Raw genomic sequence first — 24,933 nt, forward strand, 5'->3', positions numbered from 1 at the left:
GTGCTAGTACCACCGACCCGGTGCTTGAACAACAGAAGTGTGTGGTCTCGTGGCTCTGGAGGCCAGAAGTCTGAGAGCGGGATGTCAGCGGGGTTGGTTTCTTCTGTGGGCTGGAAGGAAGGGCCTCTTCCAGGCCTCTCGTCTTGGCTTATACATGGTCATCTCCTCCTCGTGTCCTCACATGTGGCCCCTGTGTCCAAATTTCTCCTTCTTAGAAGGACCCCAGTCCTATTGGACTAGGGGCCACCCTAATGACCCTAGTTTAACTTGATTACCTCTCTGAAGACCGTACTTCACCACATTCAGAGGTACTGGGGCTTCTGACTTGAATGTCGTTTTTTGTTGGTGGGGAGGATCCAGAACTCAGTGCGATAACAAAGCACTCACACCTGATGTGACTGTGAGCAGTTAGCTGAGAATGTGTGTTGAGCTCTGGGGTGTTCCGATTCGGACAACAGGGACCATAAGGCAGTTTGGATCACAAAGGTGGGCGTCCAAGAAACTGCCTTCCCCTAGAATGACATCTTGTGCCATTTGTGCATGTTGTCCATCTGGGGACACAAATACTCTGTCCAAATAATCCTAACTTCTCCGGGCCTCCCTTCCCCTGTCTGCTCTTTGTCTGGCAGGGGCTCCAAAGTGTACAGCATCCCCGTACATTAGCTCCAAGTGGATCTTTAAACAGCGATCACCTTGTCAAGAGTTCTTAATAGGATTTCATGTAAAATTAGGATCTTGGGGCATTAGCACATGGTGAGCTGTAATAATCTAAACAGGTGATTGTATTCATGGGAACCATCCCATGTTTGCCCTGTTTTTGAAGCATCCAGGTCATTATGACAAGGATTCACACCTCTGGAACATTCTCACGGGGCATGTTGCAGCCTCCTCCCCTATTCCAGCAGCCTCTCCACACTAAGGTATATTTTATCCATAGTTTCCAACACTCTGGGCTACAATAAATGTAAAAATGGTGTTGTTTACCCACCAAAGACTTAGAGAACAGAACTGGGGGCCCCTGTAACACCGGGGAAATAATTCAGGAAGACCATTTAACTCTAGGAATACCCTAAAACAGAAAAAAGGAGTGCTCTCGTGGCTCCCTTCTTGAATTTGATCAGCAGAGATGAGTCTGTGTGAAGTAGAAGTGTCATCCGCTTCTCCTCCATGTGACTGCCATCCTGGCCTCCCTTCTTTGGTTGAAGTCATGGATACTAAGCCTGCCCACCCCCATTTCTGGTACCACCCCCATCCTCTATTAAAACGGAGTCAGGGGTCTCTGGGTGGCTCAGCGGTTTAGCACCTGCCTTCGGCCCAAGGTGTGATCTTGGAGTCCCGGGATCGAGTCCCGCATTGGGCTCCCTGCATGGAGCCTGCTTCTCCTCTGCCTGCGTCTCTACCTCTCTTTCTCTGTGTCTCTCATGAATAAATAAAATTAAAAAAATAAATAAATAAACCAGGTCAAACAAAAACGAATAGCGGCACAAGCTGTTTTATTTCATGTTGTTAAATAGCTACATCTAAGATGAAGATATTCCTTTCTGTGACTCGGGTTGGAAAGATAAGGTCTGGGAAGAACAGCTTTGCAGTCAAAAGACTTTCTGGAGTTGGGGGATGTCTGGTTCCTGCTCAACACTTAACTGTGTCGCCTGAGATTACAGATGCCTCCACAGCTCCACCGCGGTGGCTGTTCTTGTAGAGAAATGTCACGATGGGATTTGGGTATTTGTAAAGCTCCAGATGTGGAATATCTGTCGTCATAAAACAAACTTACTACTCTGTTCCCGAGGTCTGAGTTGACTTTGCTGATGTCTGCCTTTGTGTAAGCAACACCTCATATGAAATAAAGGACGGGCCACCCCCAGTGGCCACTCGGAACGTTCCTGTCCCACGATGTGCCTGCTGGTGATGCCCTGACATGGTGGCTCCTCCGACGTGGACAGCTGTGGGCTGAGTTGTGTGATGGGGCCTTCCCCGGGCGTGGTCCCTCCCGGCTGGGCTGGGCTGCAGGTTGCTTGGGAGTGTATCTGGTTTGGTCCTCAACTGGCCACTGTACCCCATCCGGCCCCAAACTTGAGAGGCTAGGTTTCCCTGCTCCTTTAGGCAGATGGGCAGGTTCAGAGTGAACTCTTCCAGCCGTTTCTTAGAGATCGTCTTTCTAGACACTAGCTTTTGAAAACCAAACAAAGGGACTCTCGGCCATCCATCGTTCACATTGGGATAACATTATCTCCAACAGACCAACTTGAATCCCCTCCCCTGCCAGCCTTGGACCTGGTGGGCCCATCCGGGTGGTCGTCTACCCCCAACCTGGGCAATACAGAGGATCCTGCTCCAAATCTCTGTGTTTTGGAATGTGGTGGCAAGGGACTTCCATCAGATGCAGAGAGAAAAGAGGAGAGACTCTTAGGATGCTTTCTGGGGAAGGCGGAGTTGGGGGTGAGGTGGGGTACTCTGGCGTCTTGGTGTGGTGATCTTCAAAGACCTGCCCTGCCAAGTCAGGCCAAGAGTCAGCTATGCTGCCCAGCGGCATCCTGTTGCTATGGCAACCTGGGCTCTGAAATGGGGCTGGGAGAGGATGCTGGTCTTAAGGAGCTGTGGAGATGGGATGAGGCATGTGCGTCACCCCTACTCCAGCGTTGATGGACAGACCAGCCCCCCTCTCAACCTGAACCATCTGGGTGCCCACAGGTGTGGAGAAGGGAGCTTAGAACGCAGTGATCAGGAAAGACTGAGGTCAGCTCTCCCTCTGCTGGGTCATTTAAGGGGTCCAGGGAGAAGTGCCCTGGCTCCAGGCCACTGCTTGCTGGTCAGAATTTATTCCCAAATATGGTTGGAAAAAGTCACTTTTTTCACCTCCCTCTCTGTTAATGTCTCCTGAAAAGATGGTGTATCCTGAGGTCATCTGTTTCACAACACAGTGCTGGGGGTCAAGGAGAGTTGCACAATTACCAATTAGCCAGGTGGAGATGGTGCTGCACCCCGTGGTGGAAACCCTGACGCGCCTTCGCTCTGTATCCGTCTCTTCTTTCCTCTCCTTAGAAACTATATCCCTGCCAAGTTGTTTTCATTTTTCATCACTATGGCTCATTCCTCACTGATGTGTCTTTAAACAAGAAGCATGGGCGTAATGGAAAATCATCCTTCAGGGTGGCCATTCCCTTCCTGAATCAGGGAGCCTCTTGCTCTCTCACCCACCTCCTTGACTTACCCAGCTCTGAGAGAAGCAAACCTCAGCTGCCAGCCCAGGCCTCAGGTGACGGGGTGCCTGCCTGGGTTCCCTTTCACCCCTGCTGGTCATGGTCCTAAATCTGAAACCATCTGAGGTTTTAAGGGTGATTGGAGATGTCGGTGGGGACTGACGGAAGGTGTGGTGTGCCATCCTGAAATCCATTCAGGCCTTTCCTTCTGGAGGGTTCTTGTAGAGTCCACGGGATTGAAATGAACTAGGCCAGTGTCTGTGCAGTGGCTCAGGGCTCTGTGGCCTGGGAAGGCCACGCCGGGTGTGCAGTGCCCTCTGCTGGCCAAAGGGCCCCATCGCTGGGCGCCAGGCCTGCTGGAAAGGCTTAGACCCACAAGGTCGGCCCCACACCAGTGGTTTCCTACCAGCTGTGCAAACGAGCCAAGACTGCAGAGAGCCGGTCCTCCTCACCCATGGATTCCAGACTGTACGGTGTCGAGAGACAAGCAGGCTGGAATCTTCAGGTGAGCAGCAAAACTTGTGTCCTGTAAGGAAGGCCGACGCTCCCAAGAGGGCAGCTGAGGATTCAGGGTCTACTGGTGGCAAGAAATCAAGAGGCAGAGGTCTTCAAAATCTCACATTGATTTTTTTCAGAATTCAAGATCTTGTCATTGGCCAACTGATTGCTAAAAAAAAAATTGTCCTTATTAGACATGCAAATAGTAATGCAATTCATAAAAGGATAGAATAAGCAAAGAAATCCAAACTGCCTTTAAAGTGTTAAATCTTTACTCCATCTCCATCCTGTTCCTCCCCCACCCCACCCTCCATTCAATAGGCCATTTTAAAGTTTATTTTTAAGTAAGCTCTACACCCATCGTGGGGCTCGAACTCAAAACCCCATGATCAAGAGTCACATGCTCCTTTGGGTGAGCCAGCTTGGTGCCCCTCCGTAGGCTATTTTTAAGTTTAGCACAGCGTTTGCTTACGGTCTCAGCGATCCCCTGGTGGCTCCTGCCTTGGCTGACCTCCAGGTCCAAGCCTTGGTGGCCGTTAGTTATGGATGCTTTTACCCTGCACTGAACCACGACAGGTGCACACGGATGCGCCGTCTCATCACAGGCTGCAGACTGCACCCTCAGGTGACCTTTGGGGCGCTGCAGTGGCCACCCCAAAAGCCTCACCATGGCCACAGCCTCTCTGCAGGCCTTTTGTGAGAATTCCGACCGTTCTGGATGCTTCCTCTGTATGGTGTTCACTTTTGCTCGCTCGGATGCACACCTACAGTAATTCCTTGCGTTCAGTATGTAACAGAAGAGGAGTTACCTGGTCCCATTGAACTTCCTCTGTCTGCAGAGAACATGACGCTGCTCCTCCCTTCATCCTGTCCAGCAGACTTGTCAGCTCCAGATCCAAATTGTCATGCCAAAGGAGGGAAGGGTCAGAAAACTGAGAAAGGAAAAAAAAAAAATTGGTGTTCCTACAGTTCTCAGTGTCAACACCATGACCAGTGTCATAAAAGGTGATTTTTTACGTTTATTAATTTAAGGGAAAATTTGTTTATTTGCCTTTATCTTTTTTGTTCTGTTTGCTTTTGTTTCTAAAGACCATTGTATTATAAAAGTGAAGGTATTAATTTTTGAAGCATACTTGTAAGTCGAGTGCTCTAAAAATGTGTGGAAAATTCTGAACATGGGAAGTCTCCTTTTCTTCAGCCTGGGGAAACCAACGCTTAATTTTCATTATGACACAAAACAACCAATTAGGAAAATCATGAATCGATGCTGTTCAAACTCTGTTCTTGGTGATAGTTGTTAGCAAGTGAAAACATTGAGAATTCTTGAGTCTTGTATTTAACACCCGGAAATGTATTTTCATGTGCTAACAAGGCAGAAGGGCTCACGCGGCACCGTTGGCCAAGGAGTTGGTCTTAGCACAAGTGTGGCTTTGACATGTGCTCCCTCCTGGTGGCATCTTCCACCCATGCAGGACTCCCTCCCTGGCACTGAGCTACCTCATGCTACAAGACTTGCTTTCTTGGTTTGTGACCTTCCAGTCTCTTTACTCTTCATCTCTCTCCCTCCCTCAGAGCCACAGATAATTATTTTGCATAGAACTCCAGGCCCATAGTTTCTTAGCCTCCCTTCCAAACGGTAGAAAGCTCTGAAAACTTTTAATTCTTTGGTAACCCATTTGGCAGCAGGTGTTGACCTGGCCTGAATGGTTGAGGGTAATTTTTGCATCTTGTATGTTCATCCAGTTTGGGTGTGTTACTGGTCCTGGTGCAGACATTTGAGTGATTGACCTGGGGGTCCACCATAATATAATGTAAGTCCTGTATTGCGTCTTTCAAACCCAAATGCATCTGACTTCTGAAGCTTGCGTGGCCCCTGGGTGCTGGAAAAGAAGTGTAGTGGACCTGTGCTAATGGCACCTGAAGCTATCCATGCACATCTGTCCAGTGATCACAGGGTGACGCCCATGGAGCTGATGGAGGGCACATGACCAGGGTGTGGCCTTGTCACCCACGGGTTGGGCTGCTGGGAGTTCCCTGGAGAAAGATGAGCAGCCTTGCCAAATAGTGTAGGGTCCTGCTGGTTACCTCTGGGGCATGGGGTGGGCGTTGTGGGGCTGGGAATCACCTGTACACCATATTATATGCCACTTGAGGTCTGAACCATGGGTTTCCCCTTTCAAAAAAAAAAAAAAACCTAAATATGCCCCAAAGCTACTGAGGAAAAATTAAGGAGCAACTGTAGCTTTGAGACCATTACAAAATTGACTTCAGTAAGCCTTTTTCCCCCCACAATCAATCTTCCCCCAAAGCCTCATTTTCTTCCCTCAAAAAAGTTTTAATAATTTTGTAGTTAACTGTGGGATCATGTCAACCATTTACCAAAGGCTAAGCCAGGTTTTTTTTTTTTTTAAACCCATTGATCCCTGACCCCTGTAGAACATTTCTTCTGATAGACTTGATCAAACAAACCCCAGATCCCTTATTAAGGGGATTGTCTCCAGCTCTCTTCCTAGGAAAGGAACCTATTGTTCCTGTTTGGCTTCTGAAAATGCTCGAACAGGTCATTTTGTGATAGCCTCAAGACCAGTGACTCTTGGGTCTCAATGAAGAATGAGATACAGATTTCCGGGCAGTTGTTCTTGGTGGGCCAGCATTGCCAAGGCCCTAGTTTAATACACTGACCTTGCCCATATGCTGGATGCCACCTGCCCGCAGAGTCTTTGCATGCGCCAGCAGGTGCTCCTCCCTGTTGCCTTGGCCTCCGCTGCTGCTCTGTTGGGTCACTCACAGGTTGGTTGAACAAGACTATGGACACATCATTAGAGACTTGTAGGATGGGGCGAAGGAGACCTGAGGAGTGGTGCCATTCCCTTAGGATCCCAGGCTCGGAAAGGTGGGAGCCTTTGTCGTACCCACGCTGCCAGGTCTATGGGGGCCTTTTCTCCTTGTACTGGATCATCTTGACCTCGCATACTGAGTATCTAGCCCCCTTGTGGGCACAACAGTGCAATATATGGAGGACTCCAAGGGTGCGTTCAGAATTTGGCAGCACTGGCTTATGGTCCTATGAATTCGTCAGCACATCCTAAAACTTGGTGTCTCTTTATCAACATAGTGTTTAAGTAGATTTCCTTAAGAAGACTTTTCATGTGGAAAGACATCAATTACTTGGGGTGAGTTCTTTCGTCTGCCTAATGTTTATGAAGAGTAGGAATTAGAATAAACTGTGAGGGCATTTTTTTTTTAACTTGTGATTTTTACAAATGTAAATGAGCAAGGACTCAGGGTTTCTGTGCGTTGTGGAGTCTTGGTCCTGGCAGGTGGGCTGCTAATGGTCATATTTAGCAAAGTTAGTCCACCCAGATTTCAGACCTCACTGGAGAAGAAGGACCCATTTCTCTCGTACTTCCTTTTGGGTGTGTGTTTTGTGTTTGAAATACAAGTGAGTGGTCATAAAATGCAGTGGTCGTCCTGTGTGCTGCCCTTTTAAATCTCAGTTTTCTCTTGGAAACCCACGTTGAGACCTCCCACCCTCACGGCTGCTTTCTGGTGCTGACAAGAATCTATGGATCTCATGCAGACATCTTTCCCCTTCTGCAATGAGCTAGATTCCTTGACCCCAAACCTTTCAACCCTGGATCACCCCTCACCTCAAGCTAACTAAATGTCAGGTAGGTCTTTCTGTGGTTTGCCCCGCGATATTAGGGTCTCCCCTTTGGAGGAGAAGACGGTGGTAGTTTTCTTGTAAGGTTTGGCACTGGTGACCCTACTTCTGAAAAGACCTGATTTGCCCTCTGACCTTTCTTGAGTTCCACTGAGGTCATCCTCCTAGCCTCTGAGCCAGAGGGAAAGGTATACACATAAAAACATCCTTTTTTTTTTTTTTTTTTTTAGATAATTATAAACATGGAGCCTGCTTACCCTTGGTCATTTGCAAGTAGGTTCTAGAATTCTCCTCCCTTGTGTGACACCACAACTATGGTTTGAAGTTGTATGCTTTGCGCCAAAGAGGGACAGTGGGACACAGTCCCCCCCCCCCTTTCCCTTCCCTATGTGTACCTTGATTTGTTGTTAAACACTTGACTGGATAGTGTCAAGCGATGATAGTGGTGATAAATTCGGTGGTGGAGAAGGGCCTGATTGTGAGTGGAGGCTGGTATAAGGCAAAGGGGGGTGGGGCTGGCTTTCCCGCAGGTGCTGCCCAGGGAGCCCAGGGCCGGCGCAGAGGGTATGGGGTGCTGGCGTGGACACCAGCCAGAGACCGGAGCTCACAGCTCCGCTCGGAGGAGGGCCTGTCCCTGTCATCAGGAAGAGGGTTATGCTAATTAAGTCTTCATAAATAGCTTGCTCCCCGGGAGAGCCAGGGAGGAAACTGTGACATTTCATACATTTTTGCTTCAAAAGAGATATTGGGGGGAAGGGGATGGAGCTTGGAGAGTCAGTGGTCACTGCCACTGGTCCCGGCCAGCCTCTGCCTGGTGGTGGCCTGGTGAGCCTGAATTCACTGGTGACGAGGGAGGTGCCGCAGCCAGAAGGGCCAGCATAGGGGTCTGCTCCCTGCACCCCCCAGCCTAAAAAATACCCAAAGAGTCCATTGCCCGTTTTCTTCTTCTTCTTCTTTTAAATAATAGGACGCAGACTATTTGTGTAAGCCAATGCCTGATCTTTCCCTTGATTGCATAATCGAGATTCTGCTTATCAATTTTTCAGGACGCCATCTAATTATACAAATTAAAATTCAAAGGGAAGCAAAAAGAATGATTAGGCCTCACTTGGGGGATTGGAGGAGGAGGGTGTGAAAGCCGGCTTGCCTCGGATGATAATGCTGTCATTTTTCATCTCTAAGGCACTTTACAAATATTAACTAATTAATTCTCTCACCCCTCGGCTACCATGAGGTTCTGACTTCACGCCAGCGTGGAGAAGGACCACGCTGCCACTTGACGATCAGACCTCAGGACCCAAGCAGATGGAAATTTGCCGGCCGAGCTCTGGGGTCCGAGGCTGCCCCGTGGGGGTCTCACGGGCACCAGCCCTGGCGTCCACCTGGCTGCCCCTCTGTCTGGGACTCTGGTCTCCGCTAGGAACCCCCTTCTCTCCTTGGTGTTGCTGCCTTTCCTAAAGCCCAGCAAAAGCAGGGTGTTTTATGATGCATCCGTCACGTCTGCACCGGGGACCTCCCACATGTTGACCCGCATGGTTTAGGATGGCCTTCACCTCCTCCCTAGTCTGGTGTCATCAGATCTCAGGTTTGGGGAACTCCCCGGGTTGGGAAAGGGCTTAGTATCTCTGGGATGTTGTGTTAATTATTTATGTGATTGGAAATTGTGTTTTGTTTTTTTTTTCCCCCTAGCTCTTTTTAAAAAAAAAAATCGTGTAATTATTGCCATAAATCTTTGGGGTGCGCCTCATTGCTGGGAAATTAGCCATTAACTACCAGGAAGTCTGGCTTCTCCCAGTCAGACTTGCATTCTGACCTTTGATAAAGTAACTCCCAGCGTTTTTGCATAATTGATGACCATCCGTAATAATCCTCCTGATTAACCCTGGAGCCTCACTTTTGCCTCCTATCCCCCCTCATTTGCTGGGTAACTAAGGGCAACTTTTCCCATGTGTGCACGTGTTGTTACAATAAGACGGCAGCAATGAGTCAAAGCTCGGACGTTGTGGGGTGCAGAGAGCGACTTGTGGCTTCAGCGGGTACATGGGATGAGCAGGAAGGTGGGGGTCAGAGCTCCCAAAACACACCCCCCCGAAGCCGCCCTCCACAAACGAGCTGGGCAGCAGCCCCCCGCTCCTCAGGTGGCACGTGGCTCTCCCCACCGAGAGTCCCGCAGCCCCAACCCAAGTGGGAGCCACTCCTCTCTGCCTCGTTTCTGCCTGAAACTCCGTGGGCGCACTGGGACGGGCACGGTCGCCGCTCCCCGGTGTCTAGGCCAGCAGCCTGGACCCTGCCGTCACCGGTGCCATCTGTGGCTCCCTCCAGATGCCAAGGGGGCCCCAGAGGATGGCAGTGGACACCCTTGGCTTCAGTGGCTAGGCGGTGCGTGGCTTCCTGCCCCCTTCTCCCGTGGTGGGGTCCGGGGCATATGTGGTGCTGAGCAGCGGCTCTGGCTCGTTCCCCCCAGAGGGGCCCTTGGGAGTTTTGTGAACTGCCTGCCCGGTGAAAGGCCTCCAGAGAACCTGTCCTGTGGCCACGCTGGGTGTCTGTATCTCCTCGCCCACGGGCCTGGGCCCTACCCCCTGATGGTCCGGGTCGTCTGGAGTCTGCCCCCATGTGTTGGCAGAAGCGGGCAGGCCCAGCTGGCCCCATAGCGTGGTCGCTGGCCTTGGAGTACAAATCACTAACAATTCAGGTTGTTGGCAATTGGTGTTTACAAAAAGCCAAGAGCTCTAGATGCTGCTGTTTACTGTTTTCAGAAACAAATAACAACTGTCTTGTGCGTACGTTCCCTTGAGACAGGGCGGGAGCCTGGCCTAGTGGACTCCAGCAACCTCCGCGTCCCGTGTTGGAGGGAGGAGAGAGCCCGCGCTGGTGGCAGGTCCCCTAGTAGGAAGTGGCAGTAAAGTCCTGCATGACCTGTTGTCCTGTGCCCGCAGGGTGTCCAGAGAGTAAGGATTCTTTTCTCCTTGTTTCAGGGTTCATAGTGGCGTAATGCCCGCAGACTCCTGCGCGTTCCCCTAAGTTCTTAGAGGACCGCTTTGCCTTTTGAATCAGAGAGTTGCAAAGTTCGATAAAGAATGGCCCTTGTGGATAAGCACAAAGTCAAGCGACAGCGATTGGACAGAATTTGTGAAGGTAAGAGCCAGCGTCATTGGCGGGTTTGTGACCAAAGGCGCATAGTCCCGCCCTGGAACCCTCGCCCCACTCACTGCTGACCCCCGCGGGGGGATCTGGTTCCCTGTTCAGACCGAAGCCCACTCCGGCCAGAAGCCCCCCGGCCCGAGCACCCCCTGCCCATGTCCTGGGCTGTGTGGTCGGTCGACCTGACCCGCGTGTAGGGCTGCCTGGCTCCCAGGGTGTAGGGGTGGGGCTAGGACAGCTGGGGAGGGGGTGGCCCTCGGTCTGTTTCTTGCGCACACCCTAGGGTCACCCCTGCATACGGAGGACACTGGATAACAGGGCCATCTTTTTTCACTTCTCTGGGGTTTCCGGACTTTTATCTGTTTCTGATTAAGATATTTACAGTGATGAATTCCAAGATATTCCTGAAGAGCCCAGCATTGCCCCCTCATTATGTGTTCACATCCCTGGTATCTTTGAAAATGTCTGGAAGTGTTTTATTCATGAAAGGAAAAATAAACATAATTAAAATCTAATGGAAACCTGGGGACGAACCTCTGAGATGTTGATTAAACACCATCCCCTCCTAATTAGGGAGCGGCGAGAAATCCAGAGCGCGGCTCTGGGCCTGGGGTTGAGTGCTCTTGCCAGCCACGTCCGCACTGCCTGGTTCCTGGTGACCTGGCCGTGGGGTCTGTCACTGGGGGGTCACGGAGGGGAGCCTCGCAGGCAGGGTGGTCACAGCTCCCCCGCCCCCACCCCGCATGTGCTCACACCCTCCTGGGCCTACCTGCTGCCCACGTGGACTGGATTGTCCTGAAGGCAGATGTGGCTCAAGCCACATGGGGTGGAGGCATCAAAGACGTGTTGTACCGTGTGACCGTAGGCCCCGCGAGCGCTCTGTGATCCGAGAGTGTAGCAGTACTCACTGTCCCCCTACATCCCTGGGGTTCTGCAGCTGTGTAGGGGGTCTGGGATTTAAAAGTTTGGTTTGGTTTTGATAAACATGACAAAGTTCTCAAACCTACAGAAAGCCCGATGGACTAGAATGGACACTGATATGCAACTTCATTTACCAGCTGATAACATTGGCTGTCACTTGCTTTCTTTTTTATATGTTCCAATAGAGATGCGTGTGTGTGCACATGTATGTGTGAATGGATGGGTGGACTTTCCAGAACCATCTAAAGGTTGTAGATGCAACAGTTCCTCCTAAGTACCTATGGCATGTGTCCCCTGTGAGGACCTCTCCTGATGTAAACACGGCGCCATAACCACCCCCCGACGCAGGGAGCTGACCCTCCCCACGTGTCCTCTAATACAGACTGCATGGTCTCCTTGCCTCCGCTCATCTGTTTCCAGCTGCTTGGTTTGTGCAGAAATGAATCAAGGGACACATTTAGTTGTCCTGTCTCCTTGGTCTCTCCTTCATCTAAAATTTTTGTCATGGTCCTTTTGACTTTCAAAAGCATTGGTGGTCATTGAAAGAGCCCAGGCCACCTGGTTGGAAATGTCCCACAATCTGGGTTCACCTGATCAGGTGGGGATTTATGGAATTAACTTCTGACCCCTGGTGGCAAGGTGTTTGGTTTAAGGTTTCGGGGGCCCCTGCTTGAAAAACTAGTGCATCAACTTTCTGGGGTTGGTGTCTAGAATGCCTGTGGTGCTGATTCTGCCCCCCTGGAATCCAGGATCCCCGTGTGTATCTGGACGTCCCACATCAGAGATATGATCGGGACTGGAAAGCTGGTGGCCTTTCCCCTCTGTGTTTTAGAGCTGTCACAGGGGCAAAACCATTGATGGCTCTTTCAGGCCCTCTCTCCCGCGCATGGCTCACCAACCTCCCACCCACTCTTTTTTTTTTTTTTCCCCCACCCACTCTTTATGACGGGAATTTCAGTATCTGCTTCATCCGTGAATGGCATTCCTGAGATGGTCGCAGGTACAGTTTTTTAAATTTCTCACTAGGCGCCATCAAGATAGACGTGGGAAATTCGGTGGCTTGGGTGTTACTTGCAAAATCCCCAATCCCAAATATTCACTTGCTGTCCCGTCCAGCCTAACAGCTGTTTGAAGGTGCTTCATTGGTGGCCCTCGAGTTTATACACCGAGTTAGCATCGTTCATGGGCCGGACAGGTGGTGCCCGTTTTGCAGCTGCTTACCAGCAAGGCACAGGGCGGGCAGTATGTGTGTCCATGGACCCAGGCGGTCTCCTGTTCCTTACTTGGACTTTCCCTCCAGTGAGCTCCCTGGATTCCGTTCTTTCTCCATCTTGAAGTCCTCCTGCATCTGCATCCCTGGCTTCGAACTGTCCCCAGTATATTTTCTGTAAACTTGAACTAATTGCTCTTTAATATTCTTCCTGAAACTCCAGCGAGCCCAGCAGACTGTTGTCTCCTTCCCACTGCCAGTGCTTCCCCCCACCCTCCCCCAGGACTTCCTATAGCCCATTGTTTTTGATTTTTATGATTAAAAGCATGAACGCTGCCTTGTTCTGTTGTAGCCGCTCTGGGATCAGAGGAGCTTTGTCATCTTGGCTCTTGTTCTCTGGGAACAAACCTCCTCCAGACTGCTGTCCTCCCGCCTACCTCACAACCCCAGCACAGCCCCTGGCGGTGGGATCTCATGCCTGGTAGGCCCTCCTGGGCCCCACTCCTTCCCCGCCCCCCCCCCCTTTTTTTTTTAAGATTTTATTTACCCATTCATGAGAGACACAGAGAGAGGGGCAGAGACATAAGCAGGCTCCATGCAGGGAGCCCGATGTGGGACTCAATCCCAGGTCCACTCAATCCAGGATCACACCCCGAGCTGAAGGCGGTGCTAAACCAATGAGCCACCCGGGCTGCACACCCCCCACCCCCACCCCCTTAATGAACACTTTTGCTCCCGCCTAGCCAGTCTGGTGGGATCTGAGCACCATCCCTGCCCAGATACTGCTGCTTCCAGAATTCCTGCCTGCCCTCCAAGGCCCAGCCTCTTCCCCCTGGAAACATCAAGGTCTCCTCCTGAGCCCCAGTTCCCTGTGGCCACTCCTAGCCGCTCTCCCCTTTGTGGCTCCTAGTTAAAGCCCGGGTGGAGGAAAGAATCTGACTCCGGTGCATCTTTGCAACCCTCTCCCCCACCCCCTCCAAGGGATGTTTCTGCTGCGACAGAAGCACAGTGCAGAGCATAGCTTTGCTTCTCACCAGCCAGTCTTTGGGACCTCATCCAAATCAGTTGGAATAATGGTCTTTCAAGCTGACTTAAAAGCCAGATTTTAATTTTTCTTTCCAAAGCTCTATTTTGATATTTTTAATTTGCTCTCTGCTCTTTCTGATGCCTGTTATCCAACAGTCCTAGAGTGCTGTTGGGTAAGAATTCTCATGGAGCAGGGACTGGTCAGGGCCAAGCTGCCATCTCCTCTTTTTGGTGTGTAATTTAGGTCTTGGTTTCCCACTCTGTTAAGTTTGCTGGTATAATTGATCTATTGCATCTGCGAGTTGCACCGTCAGAGCCTCCCTGTGTTCCTGCAGCACGGCCAAGCTGGTGTGATTTGCCCCAGACATCTGTTGGTCAGAGAAGAGGGCTTACTGTCGCTCAGCATTGCCAATAGTAACCTGGAAAAACATTTTCTGGAAAGCATTTTCTGGGTTTGTAGAAGGGTAATATGCCAGAATGGCTTTGCTGATGACTTTTGTGAGAACATCTTATTGTGGGTTATGGTGGAATAAATCAGTAAACACCGTCCTTTTCTGTGGCTGTGGAGAATGTAATTTGGAAAAAGTAGATATTTCATTTTACTTTATTTTGTTGGAACGTCTTATGCACGTGGAAAAATGGTCCTGGCGATTGCATCAGTTGAGCTGTGATTAGTACCCCTTTATAACATAAGTTGGGAGAGGACTTTCCTTTCCTCTGCAGGAGAAAAATAAATGATGTAAACCTCCTTTTAAATAAACAATGCAATTCGATGTTTCTTGCCTCGAGGATGTTCTCATGAGCACAGAGGGTAGGAGGAGGTGAGAAGGTCGGCTGGATGAATGCTGGATGAATGGACTCGGGGAAAGTAGAGACCAACTGATGAGTAGTTAGTTGATCTTGAACCTGAGTAGTTATAAATTCTGGGAATCTTTCTGTGTCCACTTTGTCACCAAGGACGAGTCAGAAAATGCTGCAGGGACGAGGTAAAAGACCTTCCTCTTGTTGCATTCTGCACTTCTCAGTGGGTTGAGCGGGACACGGTAAGAGGACATTTATTCCAGTACATCATTCCCCTGAGAAAGATTATTCATGGTCCTGGAATGTTCCAGAAGCAAAGATGTCTCTGAGTCTTCAGGTTTTCCGGATGGCTGAGGTGGTGGATTCATTGGGGCAACTGGGAGCTCTTCCCTCACAGCAGCCTTCATTGCCCGGCTCACACCCACTGGAGCCCATGGAGCAGGGTAGAGAGTAGTCGGCGGACTCGGGCCAGAATCACTTTGTCGTTTATTTGTGCGCTGTTTTGTTTTACCTGTTTTTGTCTCAAAAGCGCTTACGGCACTTTATACAGGAAACATGTTGAAGTTGGCCATCTCTAGGTAGCCCACAATCATTTCTAAGAAATATCCTTAAATAGCCCCAAAATGTGGATTTTTAAAAAGGGGACTCATAATGTTGCTATACATTATAATTATATGTTTGGATCAGGCAATTACGCATATTTCCAGTAATTATGTGATTAGCGATAATTACATTAGCTATGTAAATATACAATAGTCAGCTAGACACAACTTTAAACTCCAGGCATAAACGAACATTCGGCAACAATGTGCTTGTGTAAAGGATCAGTAAAGGTAGGGAGCATGGTCAAGTTGACGCTTAATGGAAGTTATTTGCAAGGGCTGAAAATCGACATCTCCCCTCCTCTGGTCGTGGCTCCTCCCCTGGGGTGCCCACTGTCTTGTCAGCTAGGGATTGGGTTCACAGAATTGCCCATATGCAGTCAGGCCCTCGCTCTCTGCAGAGGAGAATCAGGTTAAATGTTTTATTCTCTATTGCTACTCATCTGTAAAATGCAGACTTCAGCTTCTCTTTGCACTTGTCGTTTCACTGAATGGCCTCCAACTGCAGCTGGCAATTTCTGTCAACTCCCCGTGTTTCTAAGAGCTGCGTGTCAGGGCTGCCCGTCTCCACCTGGGGCTCCAGGGGGTGGGGTGTTGGCGTGCTCAGCCAGCGGCTGCTGTGTCTGCTGTGTTCCCCACCACAATGCATCTTTTTTTTTTTGCCCTCCCGAGTGCCCTGGAGCCACCTGACTTGTCTTCCCAGCCTGCTTTGCGTTGGATGCATTTCATTTGGTCATGGCACCTTTGAGGAAAGGCTGTCTGCTTTCGGGCTCAGTAAACACTTCATGGGAGCCTGGGTTCCAGTGGACCCAGGCCTGGTCTCCTTCATCAGAGGAAACTATCCCAGGGCAGCAGAACAATCCTGGCTTTTGAAGAGCCAGACACCTGTACACAGTCTCTCCTCCCCCGCCGCCCAGATTTGGAGGATGTCTTTGGGCTTGAGTAGCTCCTCAACAAAGCCCTATGAGAGGTATTGGGAGGGGGGGGGACTATGAAACCAGAACCCCAGGATACACTTTGCTGCCAGCTCTTTTTGGACTGTGACTCCTCTTTCAGAACCTACAAGTGATACAGCAAAATGAGGCTCCTGTTTCTGATGGGTTTATACTCAGGACCCCAAACCATGATTTCATGAACATCCTCATATTAATGGGACTCTTGCTGCAACAGAGCTTGAGGTCTTTGGCAAGCTCTCTATCTCCAGGGAAGCCTCGGGTGCCTGTCCAGGTCCAGGCAAGAATCGGGCTCAGCACCACCAGCTGGGCTGGGAGGTCGCGGGAGGAGAGGGGCGTGTTCTGGGTATCTGTGTGCAGCTGCTCAGTGGTCTCTACTATGCCCTGTTTCTCTTGCCATGTCACTTGCTCATTGGACGGGCTGGGCCCTCCACTGGGCTTGTTTCCCAAGTGCTGGTTGGAGAGTGATGTACCTTGAGGGCGAGGACTGTGGCTGTCCCCACCGAGTCCTGTGCCCTGTACGGTCACACCAGCCTGGTCCCGTTATGATCCATGTGTTGAACAGACAAGCACGTGATGGAGAAAAGGACATGTTGCAAGAGACAGGGCTCTGTCACCTTAGATGAGGAAACCATGAGCTGTCTCTGCCAACTGATGCATTCCCTGGCTTATTTTGGGGGTGGTGTCACCGTAATAGGGGTCGATTTCTTTGAACTTAGGGATAGAGTGACAAAGAGTGAATTAAGGAAGCTTCCTGGAAGTGGGTTATTTGAGCTGGACCCTAGTGGATGGAAATGGTTTGGGCATCTCAAGGGTGAGAGGAAGAAATTCTAGAATATTCTGAACCCAAAATAGGGGAAGGGACATAAAACATAGAGTCTGATGGAGTGAGGGGGGTGGCAAGGTTGAGGTGGGTTGGGATTATAATCCGAGATGCTGAGATTTGGTAGGATTTTTGCTGTTATTGGACTTTTTTTTAAATTATTTTATTTATTTATGATAGTCACAGAGAGAGAGAGAGAGAGAGAGAGAGAGAGAGAGAGAGAGAGAGAGGCAGAGACATAGGCAGAGGGAGAAGCAGGCTCCATGCAGGGAGCCCGACGTGGGATTCGATCCCGGGTCTCCAGGATCATGCCCCGGGCCAAAGGCAAGCGCTAAACCCCTGCGCCACCCAGGGATCCCTGGACTTTTTTTTTTTTTTTTACAAAGAGGAAGGAAAGAAGTGGTTTTTGTCCAGCACCTTGCCTGAGGCTGACCTTGTGCCAGGGGTTGTCAGCTTTTCCTGGTAGATTTTTGTCCTGTGGCTTGCCCAGGCCTACATCTGAGCCTGGGGTTCCAGCTCTTGCTTTTTCCCCCCCCCCCCCTTTTTTCCAAAACATGCCCTAAAAGAGGACTGGACTTTCTGCCCCCATTATAAGTGGGGATCAAAGCCAATTTCCGGGGATCCCTGGGTGGCGCAGCGGTTTGGCACCTGCCTTTGGCCCAGGGCGCGATCCTGGAGACCCGGGATCGAATCCCACATCAGGCTCCCGGTGCATGGAGCCTGCTTCTCCCTCTGCCTATGTCTCTGCCTCTCTCTCTCTCTCTCTCTATCATAAATAAATAAAAATTAAAAAAAGCCAATTTCCGTACCACAGCTGTCATTAAGTTTTATAATTGAGGAAATCAAGTCAGGAGCAACATGCAAGCCTTTGTTTTCACTTCTTTATTTTTTATTTTTATTTTATTTTTTATTTTTTAAAAGATTTTATTTATTCATGAGAGAGGTAGAGACACAGGCAGAGGGAGAAGCAGGCTCCCCACAGGGAGCTCGATGTGGGACTCGATCCCGGGACTCCGGGATCACGTCCTGGGCAGAAGGCAGCGCTAAACCGCTGAACCACCAGAGCTGCCCTGTTTTCACTTTTTTAAATGGCCAAATCTTATGTTACATGCTGGCTGGGACTGCTTCGAGGACCACTTATCTTGGGAGAGTTGGTTTCGTTTACAAGGCTGTGTTTCGGGTCTGGGGTCTTCTTCTGACGGTGCGCTGACCTTCCGAAGCCTCCGTCTTTCTACTAAGAAACGGGGAACATGCATCACACATCCCAGGACATTCGGTGCGGTGTCATTCCTTTAATGACTGAAGTGATGCCCAGACATTCTAATTTTCTCTTTGCATTTGGGAAAATGTAGATACAGGCTGCCTTAAAACCTCGCTACAATGTCCTGTTTGCTATTTTACCAGTGCGCTGGGCCCCCCACCCTCTCTGATTTAGACTCGCCAAGTAAGTGACTTTGATTGGGGCACTGGGGGAATAGGACAGAAAACATTTTTTAAAGGCAGGAAGCTGTTGTTCAACATAAATTGTAAAACACTTGACAGAAACAAACAACCAACACTGCCTGTACACATTGAAAAGTAGGAAGCAGGATGTTCTAGGCCTATTTCTGGCCCTGCTTCTGCCAGAAAAACAGCACGTAAACCACTAACGTCCGTGGTGTCCCCCTGGAGGCGTCGCCTGTGGGAGGCAGAGGCGTGGGTGCTGCTGCAGCTCCATCCTGGGACCCAGCAGGCGCAGGGAAGCATCTCGAAGGCTCCCCTTGCCACCTTCACTTTCAAAGCTGCCGTGATTTTCTGGCCCCACGGGCTAGAGGAGGACCAAGAAATGGAAGGCCGGCCGGAAATGCTCCAGAGCTGGGCCTGGCCGCCCCCCAAGAAGGAGCAAGCATTTATGACTACCAGGCGGGCTGGAAACAGCACAGCTGTCAAGGGACAGGCAGGCAGACCCAGCTCCCTTCATGTGAGTCCAGATTTTAGATTGTCCGACTCCACCTCGCGCTTGATATATATGGAATTCATTTATGAACTACTGTGAGGCGTAGACCCCCAGAGCAGGGTCTAGTCTTCTGTTTGCCATTCTTTTCTAGCAGTTTCCTAGGTCACCAATGTGATTGGAACATGAAATGCTTGTTGGTGATCCGCCCAACGACTGCTCCGCGGAAGGGCTGGCTGTTGTCTCCTCCTTGATTTTCTTCCCTGTTCTTCTGGAAACTCCTAGATCCTCTCTTGGCGTTTTTCTGATCTGCATTACATCACACAGGGAACGAAGAATTGGCTCTGGGAGGGTGCTGCGTATGGCCTCAGCGTTACCGTTCGGGTTATTCAACACGGTCAGCTTTCACTTGGGTTCATTATGTCTGCAAGAGAATTTGAGTAGTCTCTCAATTTTCAGGAGGTGGCTTTTTTACTCGATGCAATTTTCCGTAGTGACGCTCTTTGCAGGATTAAAGAGTTAAGTCTGTGAGACTCATTGCTCTTTCAGAAATTGGTCCCATCTTGCTTTATTTAGTCAACACGAGATTTTCAGAAAAGCGGCGCTCTCTAAAAGACTGCAGTGTGCTTAAAAAATAAATAAATTCCACCAGAGCGTTTAGGAAAGTGTGAGTCCAGTTACAGGTGTTTTTACCTAACACAGGAAAACATCTGTCATAATATTTGGCAGCTTGCAGAGCCAGGGTTGCGTGAGTTTGGGTGGTTTCCAAGCAGAATGGGTTGGGTAATGGAAATGGGCCTCCTTATTCCGGCGCAGGGGGTGGCACCCACCCTGCAGCCTCTCCCCCACTGCTGCCCCACCTCTGGCATTACACCTTCCGCTCCTTCTCAAAAACCTGCTCCTGGTTTCTTAGGAGCTTTTGGGCACACCTTCTTCTAGACAGTCCTGCCTCCATTGGAGAACTTGAGCCATGAACGAGACGTGCAGGAGCCAGGTGAGTCCCGAGAGCTACCCTGCTTCTAAGAGGTTCTTGGCAGGTGCAATTCATGTGCTCACCTCAGAAGGGGTGTGTCTGTACCATGAGCAGGGCCTCTAAGCACTCGAGCCACATGGGGCTATATACTTTATTAGAAGACGAGAAGAAAAGGAAATGGCCCAACTGGCTAACCTGAGGCCTCAGGCAACGTCCGTCAGCAGCGGGGGGTAGGGGGAGGCCTAGCTGCAGGAGCAGCCCAGTGAGCCCCACTTGGAGGGCTGGCACAGTCCAGGTTCAGGAATTACTTTCTGATGCTCACGTGGTTAATTTTATAGGTGATCTATTCCATAGTTGGGAGTGTGGGAAAATCTTAAGCAATTAACAGAATTACCGTGTTGAGGGGGTTTCCTTTTCCAGCACCAGGGCGGAGCTGTCCGGGGTCAGCGCAGGAAATTCTGGAAAGTGGAGCGTTGGCTTTAGAGTTTGACCTGCGTCCCACACCCTGTGGCCCTGGCACCCAAGGCACCCAAGTTCCATCCCCAGCATCTGGGATGCAGCATAGTCATACCTGCTGATAGAGTCGCTTACAGACAGAGCACCCGGAATGGGACCCGCCTAGTTTAGACATTAGCAGATGTAAACATCCTGTGATGGCATGTGGTACCAAAGACGCCTAGATTCTGGTCACCTCTGGAGGAGATAAGGACTGCTGTTGTCCATCCTGCCCAGCCAGCCACGTTCCCTGGCCAGTGGTGGAAGAAGAGGTGACAGTAGGGCAGAACTTCCACTGAGAGGTCATCCCTTTTGCCCAAAAACTCAAGAGTGGACGAAGAGGAAGAGAGGTAGAGGTAGATGTGGGCAAGGGCTTCTCGAGAGTATCTGGTTGGCATCTTTTCTCCACCTGAGATGTGTCTCGCCCAACGTACAGGCTTGTGTCCGTGCCACCCTGTCCCTGTGCTCCTTCTGAAAAGGGTCCCCCGTGAGATGCCCGTCCTGCCCAACCTGCCCCTTTCCAGAGGGGAAGAGGCTCTGAGCGGCGCCCAGAGAAGGGGAAACCCTACGCAAGGTGGGCCAGCTCCAGCTCAGCCGAGCCGGGAAACGATCTGCTGAAACCAGATAGCGCTGTTTCCATTTGGTTCCTCCTGTCCGTTTTGATGTATCTCCTAAGTGAACACATCCTCGGGCTGCCGGCGTGACGGGTAAATGCTGTCCTGGTGTGGCCAGGCCTGTTTCGTCCCCTGCCCAGCCAGGCCTCGCAGTCCGTGGTGGCGATTGTGCCAGCAGAGGAATTATAGAAACTGGCGCCAGCAGGCTGCTTTGATACATGGAAACTCAACGTTTGGCAGTGTGGCTTGCTCGCTTTTTTTTTTTTTTTTTTTTTTCCCCTCTTTCCTTCCATGCATTCTAGGAGGTGGAAGGGTTTGGGGGAGGATTTGGGTTTCTTCTCTGGCTGCCAGGGAATTTTTCCAGATAACTCAAGGCAAGGCTTTGTTGGTATTTTGGGGTCGGAAATGGGTCCGTGGTGTTCGGGTAGCAAGCAGCCTGGGGTCCTGGGCCACGTCCCCGAGCAATTCTCAGGCCAGCTCCTAACAGTCAAGGGGTGGCCACAGCTTTGGGGAGTAGTGTTGGTTTAAACAGAGCTTGTCCCAAAGCTTAGGATGTGTGCTCATCGGGACACGGAGACACAGGGTGGCGCGCTGCCCTTCCCCTGAAACGGTCTTGCTTTATACCATATACATCCAGCTCCTGGAAATGGATTGGTACCTGCTTTCCTCTCACAGTAAATTTTCAGGGTTTCTCATTAAAAAAAAAAAAAAAAAAAAAAATTTTTTTTTTTTTTTTTTTTTTTTTTTGAACAACTGGTACTTTTCTTAAGTTAAAGATTCTCCTTGTCTCTGACACCGAGAGAGATGTAGGTGAACACACCACACCTAGGCTTGACGGCTGCAGACGGGCGCATTATCTCCGCTCCAAACGTTCTAACTGGACACCGTGGTCGGAGCTCCTGTTCAGCCATGAATACGGTGCTGTGGCCAGAGGAGCAGAACCTGCAGCCTTGGAGTGTTGCTTCTCTTGGACCCTTCTATGTTGATTTAGAAAATGTTTTAATGCTCCTAGTTGGGGCATTCCTTTACCTAAATTAAATAGATGCTGTTCTGCGTTGCTGTGCCCAAAGTCCCTAGCAAGGGGTGGAAAAGTCTTAATCCATGGGAATATTGGAAAAGCGTCCACAGAGCCTAAGCCGGCCGGAGCCTGCTGGAATGATGCTTTCTCTGTGAACAGATTTAGAGGAAGGCGCGCCTCGGTTGCAGCCACTTTCTGGTTTTGCTTCAAAATGTTGGGGTTGTTGACCTCTGTGGCCACGTTAAAATGGTAAATTCTAGATTACACGTAGAGGGGGGTGTGTGTGTGTGTGTGTGTGTGTGTGTGTGTGTGTGTTTATCCCAGGCAGCAGGAAGGGGTCTGTGTTTTATGATAACAAAGTAAAAAATCCACTTGGACTTGAGCGATGTAACTCATTTGATTGGTAACCAGAGTCCTCGGAGCCAGATTTCGATATTGGCGGAGCATCGGGCTGCAGACCTGGCCCATTTTCTCAGGGCAGTTCGTGTTCTAGAATTGTGCACGAGGGTGGTTTTTCTCCGCCCGCCCCCCCTTTATCCTGCCTTCCTGTTCACATTTAATTTGTTCTTAGCCGTGTGCAATGGATTAACATTTCATCAGGGTGGATTAAGATTGAATTGACATTAAAGCGGTCTTTTCCTATTTTCCTTCTGTCACTTTTAGGCAATCGCAGGCAGGGGTGGGGGGAGGCACCGGCAGGAGGGGGAGGCAGTGCTCATCCCAGAAGTACCCTGGTGAGGACCACGGAGATAAGCCAGAGCTTCGGTGTGAAAATAATTGCCAGTTGCGGGTCGGGAGGCCTGGCTGGAGCCCTCGGCCGCGTCCTCCGTCTAACGAGATGTCACATGGAACAAGAGCTTTAGGGGTTTTATTTAGCTCCTAATCCCCAGGCTGCGAGAGCCGAGGTCCATGTGAGCTCACCCCCGGGAGGGAGGGGGCCCCCGAGCCTGGCACAGCCTCCTCTCCGGGACTGGCGCTGCCGTTGGGGAGTGAGGCGAAGTTACCGTGAGTGTTGTGTTTGGTCTACTAATGTTTCGGAGGATTAATAATTCAGGCCGGACTTTGAAATAGGAAACCCTCAGTTGGTCTTCCCTGCCGTCGGGCGGCAAGGGCTGGAACGCAGCGGGTCTGCTGTGATGGGCGGAACTGAAGATTTCTAGACCCCGGCTTCCTCCCCCTGCCTCGGCCGCCGGCCCTCCTCCCTCCTCCCCGATGCCGGTCCCCAGCCGCCAGGTGCTCATCGGCCGCTCCCAGAGCTGGGATGCAGCCGGGTGGTACGAGGGCCCCTGGGAGGTGGCCGAGGCCCCGGCGAGGAGCAGCTCCGTGGCGGACGGCGGCGCGGCGGGACCGTGGGACGAGCCGCCCGGCGCCGCCGAGCCCTGCCTCTACCGGGAGGCCTTCTTCAACTCCGTGGCTGGAAGGAAGAGCCCGGGGGCGGACTTCACCTTCTACGACAGCAGGCAGGCCGTGATGTCTGGCCGGGGTGGCCTGCTGCCGCGGGATTACTACGGCGACGCGGCCGGAGCCGCTCGGGCGCCCAAGGAGGCTCGGCACCCCCGCGACCCGGGACTCGGCCGGGCGCTGCCTGGTTACGGCGGGACGGGCGGCAGGATGCCATGGGATCAGGTGCAAGGCCGGGGCTCCGCCCTGCAGGACGCCGGCCCCCTGTACCGGGATCCCGCGGGCAAAGCGGTGGCTCCGGGGCCGCGGACGCAGAGCAGGGCCCCGTCGCCCACGCGGTGTGCCGGGGAGCTGGCTGATGGCAGGTACGCCGCCGAGGCCCCCGCCTACCCCGCCGGCCAGCTCTACAACGACGTCGGCGAGCGGCCGGGGGAGTCCGGCCCCGCCAGGCAGGCCGCCCCCACCTGCCTGGTCGTGGACCCTGGCGCGGCCGGCGCCTCGGATGGTGGCGTGGGGGTGGCCCCGGGAGCCCTGAGCCGGGGCTACGGGCCGGCCCGCGGAAGCGTGTCCGCTCGGATGGCGGAGGAGAACTACGAGGCGGACCTGCTCGGTGGCAGGAGGAGCGCGCTGCCGGAGTTCCTGGCCTTCCTGCGCGCGGAGGGTGTGGCCGAGGCCACGCTGGTGGCCCTGCTGCAGCAGGGCTTCGACTCTGCAGCCGTCCTGGCCACCATGGAGGACGCGGACATCAAGTGCGTGGCGCCCAACCTGGGCCAGGCCCGCGTGCTGAGCCGCCTGGCCGGCACCTGCCGGAGTGAGATGCAGCTGCGCAGGCAGAGCCGGCTGGGCCCCCCGCCCCGGGCGCGCTCCAGCAGCTTCAGCCACCGCGGCGAGCTCCACGGCGACGCGCCTTCTCTGGGCGCCGCGGCCTTGCCGCCCCAGCCCGGGGGGCCCCTGCAGGCGGCGTCCCCCCGAGCGGGAGACCTGGCCCGCCGCCCCTCCAGCGCACCGTCCCAGCACCTCCTAGAGACGGCGGCCACCTACTCGGCCCCTGGGGTGGGCGCCCAGGCCCCCGGCTTCCCCTCCAACTCCGGGTACAGCTCTCCCACCCCCTGCGCCCTGACGGCGCGGCTGGGCCCCGCGTACCCCGCCCCGGCCGGGGTGGCCTTGACTCACCCGGGCCCCGCCGGCCCGCTCCCCCCGGGCCCCAGGACAGCCTACTCCACGGCATACACGGTGCCCATGGAGCTGCTGAAGCGGGAGCGCAGCGTGGCCGCGTCCCCCCTGCCCAGCCCCCACGGCAGCCCCCAGCTCTTGCGGAAGCCCGGTGTCCCCGCGGAGCCGCCCGCGCTGCCGCCAGCCAGCCAGAGCCTCCACACGCCCCAGCCGCCCTACCAGAAGGTGGCCCGGCGCACGGGGGCCCCCATCATCGTGTCCACCATGCTCGCTCCGGAACCAAGTAATGAACCCTCCCTGCCCTTCCTCGCTCGGGACGTGGAGGGGACGGTGCGGGCAGAGGTCCGAGCACAGGACAGGGGTCCTCACGCGTTTGGCGCTCTCCTGCCAGGCCTGGAGAGGCCGGCCCTACGCCCCGATGCACGCACACACTCCGCACGCAGCCAGCCAGCCAACCGATACGGGTTCCCTTGGGTCAGATTGGCCA

At 52.3% G+C, this 24,933-nt stretch overlaps 1 protein-coding gene across 10 annotated transcripts in view; it reads left to right on the forward strand.

The window, feature by feature from the left end:
• CTBP2 (C-terminal binding protein 2) overlaps positions 1-24,933 on the forward strand; it is a 157,230-nt gene that overhangs the window by 98,169 nt on the left and 34,128 nt on the right. For 9 of the 10 annotated variants that reach the window (XM_072804942.1, XM_072804946.1, XM_072804943.1 and 6 more), the window contains one exon: positions 10,338-10,497. In XM_072804942.1, the coding sequence (XP_072661043.1) occupies positions 10,440-10,497 (58 nt within the window). In that variant the 5' untranslated portion in view covers positions 10,338-10,439. Of the gene's footprint in view, positions 1-10,337; positions 10,498-23,069; positions 24,730-24,933 lie in introns of those variants that run through there. The other variant, XM_072804940.1, reaches the window with a different exon arrangement.

This window comes from Canis lupus, chromosome 29, assembly GCF_048164855.1.
Source record: "Canis lupus baileyi chromosome 29, mCanLup2.hap1, whole genome shotgun sequence".
Classification (NCBI taxonomy): Eukaryota; Metazoa; Chordata; class Mammalia; order Carnivora; family Canidae; genus Canis; species Canis lupus.